The sequence below is a fragment of the Macrotis lagotis genome, chromosome 2 (genome assembly GCF_037893015.1).
Source record: "Macrotis lagotis isolate mMagLag1 chromosome 2, bilby.v1.9.chrom.fasta, whole genome shotgun sequence".
In the NCBI taxonomy this organism is placed as follows: domain Eukaryota; kingdom Metazoa; phylum Chordata; class Mammalia; order Peramelemorphia; family Peramelidae; genus Macrotis; species Macrotis lagotis.
Window position 1 is genome coordinate 243,158,923 of NC_133659.1, and position 18,017 is coordinate 243,176,939.

An 18,017-nucleotide genomic window follows, 5' to 3' on the forward strand; every position below is an offset into this window, starting at 1 on the left:
CAGGTAATCTCCAGTGGAAAGCAATATACTGGTCCTCCTGTTTCAAAGTGACCTCTAAGTTCAACATATCATTTTCTGTCACACTAGCTTCAGTGGGCACTGAGGGCAAAGGGGGGAATTTTGATGATAAATCCCAGAGAATAAAACTTCATGTCTTATCTATATTTTTTCTGTTGTTATTTTAACCCTATATTTTTAAGGTTCTTTTCATTTTAGGGTCCACAATTTTTGGTGCCACAGATACTTCTAGACACATGATTCAGAAGGAAATAAACTTTTCCTTCTGACACCACCACCACAAGAAAGGATCCCTAGGAAGCCACGACAGATTAAGAGTTAATATTCCTAGTGAAGTCCTCTCAGGGTTAAAAATCGTTAAAACAAAGACAGACTATTACCCTTAGACTATTCTTAGAAGAGGGTGAGAGGCTTTGCATTCCCAGTCAGACACCCTCCAGAACAGTGTATTATTTCCAGAAAGATCTTGCATTAATTCTGTTAGGGAGGGAAACAGTGGAATACTTCCAGAGAAGAGACCTTGCAGTCTTAGCCACCTATTTGATAATGGACTGTGAGAACAGTAGCCTGCCTTCTCTTTGTTTGATAAGTGCTAAACTAAGAAGACCTTGCATACTCAGATATTAACAGAAGGTCATTAGAAATCTTCTGATACCCTTGCCATCTGGATGGTGAGGTGATATTTTATGAAAACCTTTTATTCTTCTCTTTGTTGCTGGGTAGATTTTTCGAGTAAAGATTGTAACTCTGAAAACCTTGACCAATCAGGTTGGACGAGAGGGGGGGAATCATGCTAGGCCATATAATCTTGCTTGACTGGCACCTTGGGGCAGCTCCTTGATCTTCACTACTTTTGGGAGACTTGGGGGTGCCCTTTTCTCCAGGGAAGTCAAAATAAACTTTCCTTTTTGCACAGAGGAGTCTCTATATTTTTTAAATTTATTTTTATTAAAGATATCCCACACACTTTCAAGTGGCAAAGCACCTGGTGCTGATTCTATCCCAGCCGAGATCTACAAGGGGGGGTGGGGGGGTGTCCATGGCTCATCCAAAAGGTGATTATATACATGAAGAGGTCATCTCCCAAGAATTCAAGGATGCCTCCATTGTCCATCTCTATAAAAATAAAGGGAATAGATTGTCCTGTGACAATCGCAGGGGTATTTCTCTTTTAGGACTGGGTAGGGAAGATAGTTGTGAGGAATGTAGGGTGTTGGTCTTCACGGGGTGTGGAGGGGGACCTCTTTGAAATATATTACAAAGGGGGAATGGCCCCAGTCAATCACAAAACTGGGAGTTCTAATCCCATTCCAAAAATGACAAACTCTATTAGAATAACCAAGTCTTGACCTTTTCCTTTGCATATGCTCAAAGACATCTATCTATTCTTGCTCATTAGGGTGGAAATATATAGGAACCATTGTATCAATTTAGATTTGTGACCCCAGCCTATGGTTGGCATGAAGGAGCAGGAACAAAGTCTTTCCAAGTGCATGAAAGCGCTTGTATGTTGGCATTTCCCCGCCCCTCTCTCCTGCCATGAAAGAGGTGTGCCATTTTTTTAAAGACATTTTAAAAACCATTTTTATCACTCCAAAGGCAAATTCAAATTCTTAGACTAGCTGTGTGAGATTAGGCGAGTCACTTAAATGCTGCCTGCCTCAGTTTCCCCATCGGTACAATGGGGATAATAAATAGCACCTTCAGAGTTGCCGTGAGAATAAAAATGAGATGTTTTAAGCGCTTTCGTTATATAAACGCTTAATATGATTATGAAAAGTTGGAAAAAATACTCAAATAATGACGGGATGAAAAAGCCCCACTTTCCCGGCGGTCTAAGCCTCCGGGTGGGGGCGGGGTGGGGGCGCAGCGCGCTAGGGAAGCTGTCGCGAGACGAGACCTCCGGGCTCAGCCTTCCCGCCCTTGGGAGCCCGCCCCCGAGTTTCCGCAGCCGGCTCCCGCGGAGGACCCGCATCTCCTGTTGGCGTGAGTAAACGCTCCCTGTCTTTCCGCCGCCCTCGTCTCCGTCCGGAGGGGCGCCCGGCGCCGACACTGATGGCGCCCCACAGCCTCGGGGGCCCCCGCGTTCACTCTGCCCAGCCCCCACGTGCGCCGCCACGCTGCTTCTGCTCAGTGCGCGGGCGCAGCCCCCTCGGCCACGGATGCGCTTCCAACTTCCGCCCGAATCTGGCGCCAAAGGACTGGGAGCATCCCGGGCGAGACCTTTGTACCTCGGAGGCCTCGGCCTGGTAAAAGATGACAAGCCCGAGGGAGGGCGCGGGCGCAGCCGGGCCCGGGGAGGCTCCTGCAACAGGCGGCCTAACAGGCCCTCCCACAGTGTTTGGGGAAGGCCCGAGAGTGACATGCACAGTTTGGGCTGCAGATGTAGTGCCCAACGGTGATGGCACCGAAAAGATAGTGATGTAAGGAGAGAATAGCACCTTCCTGCCCAGGGTGGGTGGTGGCAGTAAACTGAGGGAGCATTCAGAAAAGCTCTTTGCAAATGTTAAAAGCCTATGAATGGGGGGGGGCAGCTAGGTGGCACAGTGGATGGGGCACCGACCCTGGAGTCAGAAGGACCTGACTTCAAATGTGACCTCAGGCACTTAAAAAATGACTTAGCTGTGTGGCCTTGGTTAAGTCACTCAACCCCACTGCCTTGCAGAAAACAAAAAAAAAGTATGAATTTCAACAATTACCATGAACTAGTTTTAGGTATTAAAAAAGGCACAGAAAACTTTTAAGTGGAAGAGTGATTATGAGCTCCAATTGGGCTTTGTGAAAAATCAGAAATGATCTGTTGAAATGAGATCATTCTTCCCTAGATTCCCAGCAGTGGGCTGTTGTCCCAGAACCAATCTATCCTAAATTTGGAAGTTAGTTTCTATATAGTTAGCTATATAGCAAATTCACTCCTCAGACCTAGAGAGAATATGTTGTTTCTCAAGAGAGGGAATACTACCACTAGAGGATAGATAACAAATTTAGCCTTGGAAGCATTTTTCATGGGTCATGGGGTCCAACCTCTCAAATTGGAGCATATTGGTGGATTAAGTGGCTTGCCCAAGATCACAATGGTAGAAAATTATACACCTAAGATTCAAATCCTTGTCTTCTAACTCCAAATCCTGTGTTCTTATCATCACATTCCTATAGTATCTCTTCTAGCACTAAAAAAAAACAAAACAGTGGGAGATGCAAACTATTACAAGACAAAGTTTATTGATCTTTTGTTTAATGACACTAATTGCCAAAAAGTAATCTTTCTCTACCATTCTCCCTTCAGAACCAATTTTTTCTTTTTAGGTTTTTGCAAGGCAAACCAGGTTAAGTGGCTTGCCCAAGGCCACACAGCTAGGTGATTATTAAGTGTCTGAGGCCAGTTTTGAACTCAGGTACTCCTGACTCCAGGGCCAGTGCTCTATCCACTGCACCACCTAGCCTCCCCCAGAACCAATTCTTGAAACAAAAAAGGGAGGAAAAATGTCAGGAAAATTAACTATCTTAGTAGCCAATTCTGAAAGGGTATGCAGTGTTCCACATTGACAGTTTTCTTCTGTCCTCTAAGAGCTTAGTTTTATTGAAGAAGTGAAAAACACATGAAAAGTTACTGTAGTGGAAAGAACCTTGGTTTGGAGTTTAAATCTTGACTTTGCCACCTAACTACTAGTGGGATCTTTCACAAGTGATTTCCTTATTATTAAAATGGAGTGAGTGGGGAGATAGCTTAGTTGCCCTCTTAAGTAGATTCCTTCTAGTTCAAGGTCTTTGATCCAAAAAAGTAGTGTTAATGATGTTTGTCCTTCATTCTTTTTTTTTTTTTTTTTTTTTTTTTTAGGTTTTTGCCAGGCAGTGGGGTTAAGTGGCTTGCCCAAGGCCACACAGCTAGGTAATTATTAAGTGTCTGAGACTGGATTTGAATTCAGGTACTCCTGACTCCAGGGCCAGTGCTCTATCCACTGTGCCACTTAGCTGCCCTAATAAATGCTTAATAAGTGTTACAGGCATTTGATGCTATTCAAGTTCATAAAATGAAGATATTCAATGACTGGTTTTGGGGTGATCAGCAGAAGATGGTATTGAAACTGGGACTTTGAAGGATAGAATAGGATTTGGGGAGAAGATGCCCTTCTACATGGGAACAACTGTACCAAAAAGGAGTGGGAAACAACAGGCAAGCAGAAATTGGAGAGCCGGTGAAAGTCTTTGAGCCAGACTTCAGTCTTGAAAGCATGGAAGCTTTACCCCTAGCAGCTCTGTTTTTCAAGTTGTTTCTCCCTTGCCTTTCTCTTTTCCCAAAAGCATTTAATAGGATGGACTTAAGTTGGAGATGGGTGGAAAAGGGATCTTGCTCCTCAAACCTTAAAAGTCTAAAATAGCTACTCCTACTCTGTCCCCTGAGCATCTATTGTTTTTTGTTGTTGTTGTTTTTGTTTTTTAGGTTTTTGCAAGGCAAATGGGGTTAAGTGGCTTGCCCAAGGCCACACAGCTAGGTGATTATTAAGTGTCTGAGGTCAGATTTGAACTCAGGTACTCCTGACTCCAGGACTGGTGTTTTATCCACTATGCCACCTAACCACCCTTGAGCATCTATTGTAATGCTCTTTCAACCTGTCTCTCTTGAAACTTTTTCTTGAGGAACTTGATGTTCAGTTTTTAAAAGAAGTCATTGGGGGGGGGGGGGCTGGATGGCCCAGTGGAGATCGCACCAGTCTCGGAGTCAGGAGGACCTAAGTTCAACTTCAACCTCAGACACTTAATACTTACATAGCTGTGTAACCCTGAGCAAGTCACTTAGCCCCATTACCTTGCAAAAAACAAACAAACAAAAAGTTATAATGGAGGGAAATACGTTTTGTACAATTTTTGCTTTGTTACAGATTTTCAGGTATATCTATGCAGCTGTCCCAGGTGCTTCGATTCTATGTCCATTCTTCTGGTCATGAGGGAGCAGCCTCCGGGCACACCAAGAGGAAACTCAAGGAGAAGCTGACCACCCTACAGGATATAGAGACAGAGCTATGTTATAATGTGAACTGGACAGGTAAAGGATCTAGATGCTTGCCTGGATTGTTAGGGAGGAGGATCTGAGTCAGGATGAGAACCATAGATTTAGAATCTGAAGAAATCTTAAAGATCATCTAATCCACCCCTCTCATTTTACAGATAAAAAACCAGAGAGTGATTCAAGACAAACAGGGAGAAAGTTGTAGAACTGAGACTTGAACCTAAATACACAGATGGTTGAAAAGAAATCATCCTATGACTGTTAAAAGCATCATACATATATATATATATATATATATATTCTTGCTCTGATTCTGAAGAGATCCAACCATACCAATACACAGTCCAGTTAAAAACAGATTCTGTGGCTTTTAAAAAAACATTTTGGGGTGGCTAGGTGGCGTAGTGGATAAAACACCAGCCCGGGAGTCAGGAGTACCTGAGTTCAAACCGGGTCTCAGACACTTAATAATCACCTAGCTGTGTGGCCTTGGGCAAGCCACTTAACCCCATTTGCCTTGCAAAAACCTAAAAAAAAAAAATACACACACACACACACACACACACACACACACACACACACACACACATTTTTGCAAGCATTTATTATCTCTCCCTTCTTGACTCCTTCTATTGAACAACAATTCATTTGGAAGAATAGCAAAAGAATTAAAGAAAAAAATGTAAAGAGAAGAAGTTTCAAAATACCAGATCTTGAACTTATATTATATGGCAGTAATTATCAAAACTATCTGGTTCTGACTTAGAAATGGGAAAGTGAATGAGTGAAATGGAATAGACATACAGTATACAGTAGAAATGATTATAGTAACTTTGTATTGGACAAATATAAAGATTTAAGCTTTTGGGATAAGAATTCACAATAGAGTAAAAATTGTTGGGAAAACTGGGAAGCAGAATAGCACAAATTGAGTATAAACCAATCTTCTACACCACTAACCAAGATAAGGTCAGGATGGATACATGACCTGGACATAAAGGGAGATATCTTAACTAAATTAGAAAAATATGGAGCATATTACCTATTAGACTTATGGATAGGAGAACTTATGAACAAACAAGATAGCATTTGTGAGATGTAAAACGGATAATTTTGATTACATTAAATTTAAAAGGGTTTGCACAAATAAAACCTTTGTAACAAGATTAGAAGCTAAGAAGAAAATTTGGGGAAAAATTTTATAGTCAGTTTCTCAGATAAAGTTCTCCTAGTTCCAATATAAAGAGAACTTTATCAGATTTATAAGAATATGAACATTCCCCTATTGATAAATGGTCAAGGGGCGGCTAGGTGGCACAGTGGATAAAGCACTGGCCCTGGAGTCAGGAGTACCTGGGTTCAAATCCGATCTCAGACACTTAATAATTACCTAGCTGTGTGGCCTTGGGCAAGCCACTTAACCCCATTTGCCTTGCAAAAACCTAAAAAAAAAATGAGAATAAGGATAAATGGTCAAAAACAGGCAGTTTTTGGATGAATATATAGTCATATGAAACTAAAAAAAAATGAAAATAAAAAAGCTCTAAATCATAGTGATTAGAGAAATGCAAATTAAAATAACTTTGAGATATTACATACCTATCAGATTAGCTAAAATGATAGAAGGGGAAAATGAGATGTTGGATGGAATGTCACTGAAATTGTGTACATTGTTCTCTTGGCACTGTTCACTTCACTCAGCATCAGTTCATGCAAGTCTTTCTAGAGCTCTCTAAAGTTCAGCCACTCATAATTTCTTACAGAACAATAGTACTCTATAACGTATACCATATCTTCTTCAGCCATTCCCAAACTGATGGGGTATCACCTCAGTTTCCAATTGTTTGTTACTATAAAAAGCTGCTAAAAATATTTTTGAACATGTGGAAGTTTCCACATTTTTTATGGTATCTTTGGGATATAGACCTAGTACTGGTATTGCTGAATCAAAGGATATGCACAGTTTTATTGTCTGGGACATAGTTCCAAATTATTCTCCAGAATGGTTGGATCAGTTCACAACTCCATCATTAGTGTTTCAGTTTTCCCATATCCTCTCCAACATTGATCATCATTTTTTTCCATCTTAGCCAATCTGAAAGGTGTGAGGTGGTACCTCAGAGTTGATTTAATTTCCTTTTTTCTAATCAAAAGAGCATCTTTTCATGTGACTACAAATAGCTTAAATTTCTTCATTTGAAACCTGCCTGTCCACTTCCTTTGGTCATTTATCAATTGGAGAATGACTTGCAATCTTATAAATTTGATTCAGTTCTCTATTTTTAGAAATGTGTCCTTTACCAGAAATACTAGCTGTGGGGGTGGCTAGGTGGCATGGTGGATAGAGCACCAGCCCCGGAGTCAGGAGTACCTGAGTTCAAATTCGCTCTCAGACACTTAATAATTACCTAGCTGTGTGGCCTTGGGCAAGCCACTTATCCCCATTTGCCTTGCAAAAACCTAAAAAAAAAAATACTAGCTGTGAAGATTGTTTTCTAGCGTTTTGCATTCCTTCTAATCTTTACCACATAGTTTTATTTGTGCAAAATGAAGCTATTAATAGGCTATATACCATGATCAGGTCGTGTTTATACCAGGTATGCAGGATTGGTTCCATATTAAGAAAACAACATAATTGACCATATTAATAATAAAATTAACAGAAATCATATGATTACTTCAATATATACTGGAAAAGCCTTTGACAAAATACAATACTCAGTTCTATTAAAAACACTAGAGAACATGGGAATAAACAGTTTTATTTAAAATGATAAACAGTATCCATCTAAAGCCATCAACAAGCATTATATGTAATGGGAATAAACTAGCAGCATTTCTAGTAAGATCAGGAATTAAATAAGGATGCCTGTTAAAACCACTATTATCCAATATTGTATGAAAAATGTTAGCTTTCTCAGAAGAAAATGAAATTGAAGGAATTAGAATAGGCATTGAGGAAACAAAATTTTCACGCTTTTATAGATGATATGATAATATACTTAGAAAACCCTAGAAAATCAACTAAAAACTACTTGGTATTCAAAATCTTAAAAAAAGTAATTGAAAAAAATGGTATTAAAAAAATGTTTTCTTGGTGGACAAGGTAGGAGTGGGGGATTTTTAAGTCCATATATTCAACTATATTTCTTTCTACAAGTTAAAATACAACTTGATTTCAACCTTTTTATGTTTTAAAATTTAACAAAATTCTTACTATTAAGAATTAAGTAATAAAAATTGGATATTATAATGTTGCGTGTATTGAGGAAGTGCCAGGGACTAAAGGAAAGGAAGTCTACCTGAGGATACTATATTTTCTTTTTTACTTCTTCCACAGCAGAGTTCCTTCCAAATCCCCAGGAGACGAAGAAGCTGGAGTGGTTGTTTGGATGTCCTTTGGAATCAGATGATGTGGCAAGGGAGCCTTGGCTTTTGCCAGGCCCCAATGATTTACTGCTTGAGGTGGGACCCAGGTGAGTTTAGCCCTTATACTGTAAATTATCCTTCCCTCTTCCATTTCTCCTTCACTTTGCTTTTGCTACTTCTACTTCTTGGGATATTTTTTATGTCTCTCTCTCTCTCTCTCTCTTTCTCTCTCTCTCTTTTAGATTTTTGTAAGGCAAATTGGGGTTAAGTGGCTTGCCCAAGGCCACACAGCTAGGTAATTATTAAGTGTCTGAGACCGGATTTGAACTCAGGTACTCCTGACTCCAGGGCCGGTGCTTTATCCACTGCGCCACCTAGCCACCCCTATCTGTCTCTTTTCTTCCATTCTCTACCTACACTGCCCCCCCACTAGGAATATATTCAACCTTTTCCTATTCTACCATCAATCATCCTTTAAATTTTTAGGGAAGAAATTAGGAAGGAAAACTAATAACAATTTCTATGAGTTCCCAGAGATGTTGACTTGCATTGATTCTAGGCTAGTCTTTCATCAGTCTTTCAGAAATGGTGAGCCAGGAGTAGTTAGAGAATATGTACAAGGTGTAGTTGTAGGCACTGAGAATATAATGATAAAAATGAAACAAATTCTGTTTTCAAAGGCATGGTCTTGCATAATTGGAATACAACTTGTACCAACATTGAAGACTCTTACCTAGGTATATTTCACACATCATTATTGGGGTCATCAGAAGATGTTTTCTGAGCACTATGATAGCTGAAATCATTTGTGCTTTTTGTTTTATAAAGTCCTTTACCCTTGTTAGCTGACGATTCTAATAAAAATATCCACATTTTAAAGATGAGGAAGTTGAGAAGTTAAATGATGTTTCCAACTAATAAATGGTAACTGTAGGAATCTTGTTTATAATCCAGATCTTATCAAAAGTCTATAGTTTCTCAGAAGTAAGCTATGATCAGGTATCATGTAAATGTTCCATCTCAGACTTTAGGTCTTCTGATGGGAACATTAATTTGTCAATAGAATCCAGTATTTACTATGTACCAGAAACTGCCCTTAAGTGCTAAGGATTTAAAGACAAAAGTCCTGTCCTTCCTTATCCAGGGAAGCACATGTGTATGTGTATAAAATATCAAACTAAAGTAGTGAAAGTGATATACATTGTGATACACAGATAGTGAAGTGATACATAGATAGTGATATATTCAATTACATAACTATTCAATTTAACGTTAATAGAAGAGAAGTGGTCTATGTGGAATCTAAAATAAAAGAAACCGAATTAAAATATTATCAATAGACTCTAACACTGGATACTTTAGCTCTAATGAAAGAAGTTCTAGACAGAAGCATTTTTAAGATCCCAGCATTGTTTGTTAGACTTAACTGTTATTAATATCCAAGTCTCTTTTCTATGGTTCTGTATTTACTATACAGCCCTCTGATCTGTGATTCCAAGTGACCTGTCTATCTAGAGGGAAAGGTTCTCCATACCATTTGGGATGAATGAAATAGCATTCCAGTTTATGCATAATTTCCTTATCAGTTTGGTTAGCATGGGTTGGGTTTTCATTATATAATCATGTCTGGTGTACTGACAAAATAAAGTGTTTTACCTGAGGTGATAAGGATTCTTCTAGCTATGAGACATCTGGTCTGAGCTAATAGAATAATTTCTGTCAGTGATGTTTAGCCACAGCAAAGAGGTGCAAAGTGAAATATTTGTGTAGTTGTAGGCTGAGGGTTCAGAGAGGAGTTAAAAAGTGAATAATGGCTTATATAAAGTGATCAGTATCTCAGCTCATGAGAGCCTGTAGACAAGTCCCCTCAGGAACATTCTAATCAGGGATGTCTCTGGAACAATTCTGAATTAAAGTTTTTTGTTGTTCAGTCATATATGACTCTTTGTTACTCCATTTGGGATTTTCTTGGCAAAGATACCATAGTGGATGGTTTAATGCAGTTTCCTGGTTAAAGGATGGCCATTTGAGAAAAGGGGGATAGGGATAGTCCCTCTTTGTTTCATATTCCTACCCCTCTTGATAATCTCTGCTCCTAAATAATTTTTTGTGATTTTTTTTTTTGATGTATGATTTTTAAGTCAGCTTATTTTAGACTTTGACTCACAGAATCATGGGAACTATCCAGTTTGAAACAAGGGAGGATGAACTTTGGTTTTGAGGCAGATCAGATTATATTTGTGAATTTTTAGTCCTAGATAGATTTACATGGGGAATTTAACTGTAGTATAAATGTCTGAAGTATAGTATGGTGGTGCTTGAATAAACTGAAGGTAGTGATGACAAAAGCCAGAAAATTGTCATGTTGGCATGCAAAGGTAAAGCATCCTTCCTAGAAAGGTCCTAGATCATGATCATGGAAACCCAGAGATATTTGACCCTCAATGCTGCTTCATTGTCTTTTCTGTCTTTTTTTTTAAGAGTTTTTTTTTTTTAGGTTTTTACAAGGCAAATGGGGTAAAGTGGCTTGCCCAAGGCCACACAACCAGGTAATTAAGTATCTGAGGCCGGATTTGAACTCAGGTACTCCTGACCCCAGGGTCAGTGCTCTATCCACTGTGCCACCTAGCCGCCCCTTATTGTCTTTTCTCAACTTCTCTCAGGTTGAACTTTTCTAGTCCAACTTCTACCAACATTGTATCCGTGTGTTGGGCAGCAGGACTGAGGGCTGTGGATCGTGTGGAGATAACTCGACGCTACCGGCTCACTGTAAGAAAATAATGACTTTGGACAAAGTACTAGAGTTTGATGAATTTGGGGAGGAGAATTATGAAGATAAGATAAAGAAATTGAAATAATTTGATGTGGCAGGGAGAAAGCCTGGCATGAAGGAGTTGAAGGGAGAGGGTACAACTCTGCTATTTCTCTTCCTTTCTGACTATCTCTTGGTCTCTGGCTGTGTGTCTTTTTCTATTTCCCCACTCTTTGTTTTGTTTTTATTTTTTAAAATTTAATTTTTTTGGTTACATTTTAAATTCTAAACTGTCTAAACATATGTGTGTGTATGGTTATATGCATATAAGTAAAGTCATACTATGCATAATTCTATCAATTTTTTCTCTATAGGTTGATAGCATCTTCATTGATTCTTTGTAATTGATTTGAGTATTTATAATACTCAGAATAACTTAGTTATTCATGGTTATTCTTCCAACAATATTTCTGTTGCTGTATCCAAGTTCTCTTGGTTCTCCTCATCATATTTTTCATCATTTCATGCACGTATTTCCATGTTTTTCTAAAATCATCCTGCTGAACATTTCTTACAGAACAGCATGTTCTATCACAATCATATCACAATTTGTTTAGCCATTCCTTAGTTGACAGGCATCCCCTCAAATTTCCAGTTTTTTTGGTACCACAAAGAGAACTGCTGTAAATATTTTAGAACACATAAGGTTCTTTTCCTTTTTCCCTAATCACCTTAGGAAACTTACCTAATAGTGATATTGCTAGGTCAGGGGGTATACGCAGTTTTACAACTCTTTGGGGTTAATTCTAGATTGCTCTCCAAAATGGTTGGATCAGTTCATAGTTCCACCAACAGTGTATTCGTGTCCCAATTTTTCCAACATATGTCATTTTCCCCATCTATCATTTTAGCCAATCTGATGTCTGTGAGAAGATCTCTCATAATTGTTTAAATTTTCATTTCTCTAATCAATAATGATTTACAGCATTTCTTCTTATGACTGTATATAGCTTTGATTTATTCATCCAAAAGCTCCCTGTTCATATCCTTTGACCATTTATCAGTAGAGGAATGTTCATAATATTATAAATTTGATAAAGTTCTCAGTGTATTTGAAGTATGAGACCTTATCTGAGAAACTGCATAATTTTTCCTCCAATTGTCTTCATTGTTTCTAATCTTGCTTACAGTGGTTTTATTTGTGCTAATTCTTTTTAATGTAATAAAAATTATCCATTTTACATCTCTCAATACTCTCTCATTTCTTCATAAATTCTTCTCCTATTCATAAGTCTGAAAGTTATTATGTTCCATGTTCTTCTTACCCCTCTCATTTTTTATCCTTTAATCTCTTTGGTTCTCCCTTCAGTTTACCTCTGCCCCCTCAGCTAAGGAGAAAGCTATTGCTTTAGCTGCTATCCACGATCAGATGACAGAGCAATACTTTCCTAGGCCTATCCAGAGCTTCTCTACAGGGAGTCCTCCTGCCTCTTGTAATGGTCTCATTGACATCCTGACTGAGGGAAGAACTGCTCTGGAGAAGGCCAATAAAGAGCTAGGTTTGTATCCTGGGTGGGACCTGGGCATAGGGAAGAGCCAGGAATATCAGTGGGGAGCAGGGAGAGGAGAATGAATGGGCAGGATGGTTTGTTTTCCTGGGTTAGCAGTCTGTCATCCAATCCTTAGGTTTGGCCATGGACTCCTGGGACTTGGACTTTTATACCCGTTGCTTTCAGGAGCTGAAACGTAACCCCAGCACAGTGGAGACCTTTGACTTGGCTCAGTCCAATAGGTGAAATGAATTGGGACACTTGTAGTTTATAGTAAAAACTGGGGTTTGGGTTTCTTCTTTTGATGTTTTGTATTGTGGCTTCATTTCTAAGTTCTTGGTGTTAAGGGACTATGATCTCAGAGATAAAACTTCTATGAGATAACCCCTCTCAGTTTATACTAATGGTGAATCCTCCAGGAGAACCCAGATAAGAATGGCATTCTCTGACAAAGGATGGATGAGGAGCTCTCTTTACCAGTAGGGAATAACCTTATCAAAAATGTATTCTTCAGTATAAATATTGAAGGAGTAAATTGGGGATTGGGGTTGGTGCTAGTGAAGATTTTATATATATATATATTCCAAAATAACCAAAAAAATCCCAAAATATGTATAGTGTTTAACCCGTTTTATAATTGGTTTGGATGATGGGATGTGTCAAATTTCGGGTTTGAAATAGAGACCTCATTACAGATCTGAACTGAAAAGATGTGGCAAGTTGTGCAGATTCCTCCTTCCCAATATAATTACTTCCATGTTCTCTTCCTCTAGTGAACATAGCCGACATTGGTTCTTCAAAGGTCGACTTTGGGTTGATGGGCAAGAGCTGGAACACTCATTATTTGATGCCATAATGAGTACACAAGCAACCTCTAACCCCAACAATGTCATTAAATTTTGTGACAACAGCAGGTAAGGACCCAGATGGGGAACCAGGAGTTCCAGCTTAATCCCATGAGACTGAGGGTTAAAGCATGTGGACCCATGACCCTTGATCCAGCACTGAAATAAGGGCTGTGCCTGTATTGTCAGTGCTATCCAGGGCCAAGAAGTACAATCCCTGTGCCCAGAGGACCCTTCCAAGCCCAGCCGTTTTCAGAAGCAGACAGGAATGAGACACGTCATCTTCACAGCAGAGACTCACAATTTTCCCACTGGTAAGCTAGTAGTCAGGGTGTGGAAAACCTTGGGATGTGGGATTCTGAATCCATGAGACAGAAGTAGGAATTGGGAGGATTGTGGTTTGGGGATATATTATTTCCCTAAAGGGAGTGAAAACTGTATACAGAGAGGAGAAGAGAAACTGGGAAACCAGATTCAGAATTCCCTGAAAGGTCTTGGAAAGATTTGTCTATTACTGTGCTGCTCTCTGTATCTTCTCTTCGTCTTTTCCATGCTTTAGGTGTTGCTCCTTTCAGTGGTGCTACCACAGGAACTGGGGGCCGAATTCGAGACGTACAGTGTACAGGCCAAGGGGCCCATGTTGTGGCTGGCACTGCAGGCTATTGCTTTGGCAATCTACATATCCCAGGTGTCTTTCAGATAAAAGTCCCCTTATTATACTTAATACATTCTTTATCCTAGGGGATAATGGGGATGTTCCATTTCCTTTAGCAGAAGGGATTGAATGGCTTGGTGCCTACCAGTCTTCATGTAGTGGCTGTATAGTAGATGGACTTTTAGTTGCTTGTGGTACTTATTCCATAGGGGGTGTCAAAGTATATAATAATGACTAAGCTTTTACAACTATTCCTGGTCAAAGGTCAGTTTTTCTTAGATTGAAATAAATCTTCCTTAAAATTTAAAAGGAAGATTTGTCAGGTACTCTCCTTATAATTTGAAAGGAGTACTTGCCCTGCCCTCCTGGTACTTAAACTAAAAAAAAAGAATTGTATCTCCCCCTCACAAAATAGCATTGTAGAGGGGTGATTCTCTTGGGTATCAAATAATAGAATGTCTCCAGGGAAAGTTTAAGGTTTTGGTTACTCTTGTTAAGTATATCCCGTTACCCTCTCTTTGTTGTTTTATAAGTTTTCTGATCTCCCTAAGTGTGGTGTAATCTTTACTAGAATGACCTCTACTTATTGGTTAATGATAAATTCCAGAGAAAACTTAATTTCTTACTTATTTTCTGTTTCATTTTAACCCTATATATTTTTTAATTTTTTAAAATTTATTTATTTAGCATGTAATTTTTTCCATTTACATATATTTTTTAAACTTTTTAGAGTTTCAAATTCTCTCCCTCCCTCCACAACCCATTGAGAAAACAAGTAATTTGATATAAGTTATAAATGTCCAGTCAGGCAAAACATTTCCATAATAGTCATGTTGTGAAAGAAATAGACTGTCCCCCTCCAAAAAAAACAAAAACCCTAAAAAAAGGTATGTTTCAATTATCAACTCTTTCCCTGGGGATGGATAGCACTCTTCTTTATCAGTTCATTAGTGTTATATCGATTAATCCTATATTTTTAACATTTTGTTTTTAAGGCAACTATATTTTAAAATTTTGGTTTTTAAGATTAAAAATAAATAATATAGTTTGGTAATACAGGGTGTCCCAAAAGTCTCAGTGCAGTTTTAAGCTATCAAATAGGAAGTTATTATTTTATTTCATAGTATGTACTAATGTTAAAAGTTTTAATAATTTAAGATTGTACTAAGTCTTTGGGTTCACCTTGAATTACATTGACAGCCTTTGGCCCAAAGCCATATTAATACTCATAATGAGAAAACTGTAGTTTGCAATTCCTTTCCAAATGTACTTTCTTAGCATAATACTGCTGGAGACATTGGGATGAAGCTTAGGGGTCAGCAGTATAGTTGATGCCCCTATACTTTTCCTATTCTCTGATTGAAGAGAAGTGACCCATAGAGTACAAATGGTCTGAGATATAGTGGTGCATCTTGCTGACCCAGCTGTGAACATATAACAGAAAACCTGCCCAATCTCACTAGTATCTTCTCTTCCTTGTAACCCTCCCAGGTTATAATTTACCTTGGGAAGATCCAAACTTCCAGTATCCAAGTAATTTTGCCCATCCTCTTGAAGTTGCAATTGAAGCAAGTAATGGGGCATCTGACTATGGAAACAAGTTCGGAGAACCAGTGCTGGCAGGTAAGGCTGATGAACAGGGTTCCTATTTATCATCTGGGCCCCTCAGATAAATAGAGGGTAAGTGAGAGTTAGACACTTAGGTCTTGATGGGAAGAGCCAATGTCTAAGAGGACTGATTACTTCAGGTGGTCATAGCCAAAATTTATATGGTACATTAAGATTCACAGTGTATTATCCATACTTTTTTTTTATCCTCATAGTTCAGGTGTTAGAATAAATTATCCCCATTTTACAGCTGAGGGAAGACCCTTAGCAAGGTAAAATGACTTGTCCCTGAAGTACCTAGCTAAAAAGTAGTTGGAGAAAGAAATGAAGCCTCAGCCTTACAGTTTCAGCTGTGGGCTCAACATTGGGACTACTGAGGACTGTGGAAGTTTGTCAGTCTTTATTCTCCCCTGGATTTATCATATCTTCTCTCCAGGCTTTGCCCGATCCCTGGGACTCTGTCTCCCAAATGGGCAGCGGCGGGAATGGATCAAGCCAATCATGTTTACAGGTGGTATTGGATCCATAGATGCCAAGCATGTAAAGAAAGAAGCCCCTGAACCAGGTAAGATCCTTAGAATATAGATCTTAGGGAAGAAAAGAATCCATCTCTCCAGTTAGCTTCCTGACTCCTAATTGAATCTAAATCTTTTTCAAAGTCAGGGATAATTCTCTCCTCTTACTCAGTGCTGCTCTAGTCTTGTGGCAAGATAACCATTTTTATTACATATTCCCTTCCTCCTCTTGTTATCTCTTTTCTCTATTAAGTCAGTAAAGGGGGTAGCATTGTGTATTGGATAGACAGCTTTGGAGCCAGGAAGACCTGGGACATACAATGATATTTTAAGCTCTCTGTGACCATAAGTTGAAAAGAAAGTGCTGGTCTGCAATGGTTAAGGAAATTCCTTACTGGAAATTCCCTATACTGATAAAATCACCCCAAAAAAAGAAAAAGTGAAGTTTTTTTTATTGAAGTTTTTTTTAAAAAAATTAATATTTTTTTCCCAATTACATATAAAAAAAATTTTTAGCTTTTTTTTTTAGTTTTGAATTCTAAATTCTCTCCTTACTGTCTTCCTTCATTGAGATGGCAAGCAATTTGATAAAGGTTTATACATATTCAGTCATGCAAAACATGAATTAATAAATATTTATTATTTGCTTGATCCTTTTCTAGCCTGTAACCTTAGTTTCACTCTTCTTCTGTATTCCTGGCTGTAAGGACTTGGAGACCCCCTCTTGACAGGCTCTTGTTATTTTTCTCCATTCTCTAACTCTGGCTTATCTCACTTACTCACAGATATGGAGGTTGTGAAAGTTGGAGGGCCTGTCTATAGGATTGGACTTGGGGGTGGAGCTGCTTCATCCATCCAGGTGAGTTGAAGAGTGTGAAAGCTGCTGGCTAAAAGCTGTGTTGCATAGGGTGCAAGATCTTTTGCCCTGTCCTCAAACAGGTTCAAGGGGACAATGCTAATGATCTGGATTTTGGGGCAGTGCAACGGGGTGACCCTGAGATGGAACAAAAGATGAATCGGGTAATCCGGGCTTGTGTGGAGGCCCCTGGAGGGAATCCCATCTGCAGCCTTCATGATCAAGGAGCAGGTGGCAATGGTGAGGAGCTATGGGATGGTGTATAGAGTCCAGGGAACTTTTTATGGCCACAAACCATCTTCTCCTCACTACCACACAATGTGTCTTTCCTCCCTTACAGATAAGGATCTTGATTCACTAAGGAAGATGTGAACTTTAGCTATAGTAGTTAGAGGAAGGGTGGGAAAGATAAGGACTATGGAAATGAGCGAGAGAAAAATTAAAAACTTCCCCTGTGGTCACTCCCCCCATTCCCCACAGAGTAAGGTTAGGTAAGTAAAGTGAGATCTGATATTGAGAGACCCTTTAGTCTGAGGGTAGGAGTATTGAGTGCCTGTCTGACTTTGATCTCACCCATTCTCCTAGGCAATGTCCTGAAGGAACTGAGTGATCCAGCTGGAGCCAGGATCTACACCAGCCGCTTCCAGGTTTGTCAGTTCATACTCTGGAGTTCCATGTTGTGCCTTAACATATGCTGTGTGTGTGTGTGTGTGTGTGTGTCTATACACACACACACCCCCTACAATTCTACCAGGTCTTTGCCCCCAGGAATTGTAAGAAATCTGAGGGAATCACAGGAGAAGAAATGACTCTTATCTACCTTTCTGACTTATTTAAGTCC

At 39.2% G+C, this 18,017-nt stretch overlaps 1 protein-coding gene across 3 annotated transcripts in view; it reads left to right on the top strand.

Moving 5' to 3' along the window:
* Nucleotides 1-1,923: 1,923 nt before the first annotated feature.
* PFAS (phosphoribosylformylglycinamidine synthase) overlaps nucleotides 1,924-18,017 on the top strand; it is a 29,678-nt gene continuing 13,584 nt past the window's right edge. Inside the window, exons 1-14 of one of the 3 annotated variants that reach the window (XM_074225573.1) lie at nucleotides 1,924-2,004; nucleotides 4,899-5,062; nucleotides 8,367-8,502; nucleotides 11,059-11,164; nucleotides 12,517-12,706; nucleotides 12,834-12,939; nucleotides 13,471-13,611; nucleotides 13,732-13,856; nucleotides 14,102-14,230; nucleotides 15,689-15,820; nucleotides 16,242-16,370; nucleotides 17,106-17,179; nucleotides 17,260-17,416; nucleotides 17,762-17,823. In XM_074225573.1, the coding sequence (XP_074081674.1) occupies nucleotides 4,915-5,062; nucleotides 8,367-8,502; nucleotides 11,059-11,164; nucleotides 12,517-12,706; nucleotides 12,834-12,939; nucleotides 13,471-13,611; nucleotides 13,732-13,856; nucleotides 14,102-14,230; nucleotides 15,689-15,820; nucleotides 16,242-16,370; nucleotides 17,106-17,179; nucleotides 17,260-17,416; nucleotides 17,762-17,823 (1,635 nt within the window). In that variant the 5' untranslated portion in view covers nucleotides 1,924-2,004; nucleotides 4,899-4,914. The other 2 variants (XM_074225574.1, XM_074225575.1) reach the window with 2 other exon arrangements.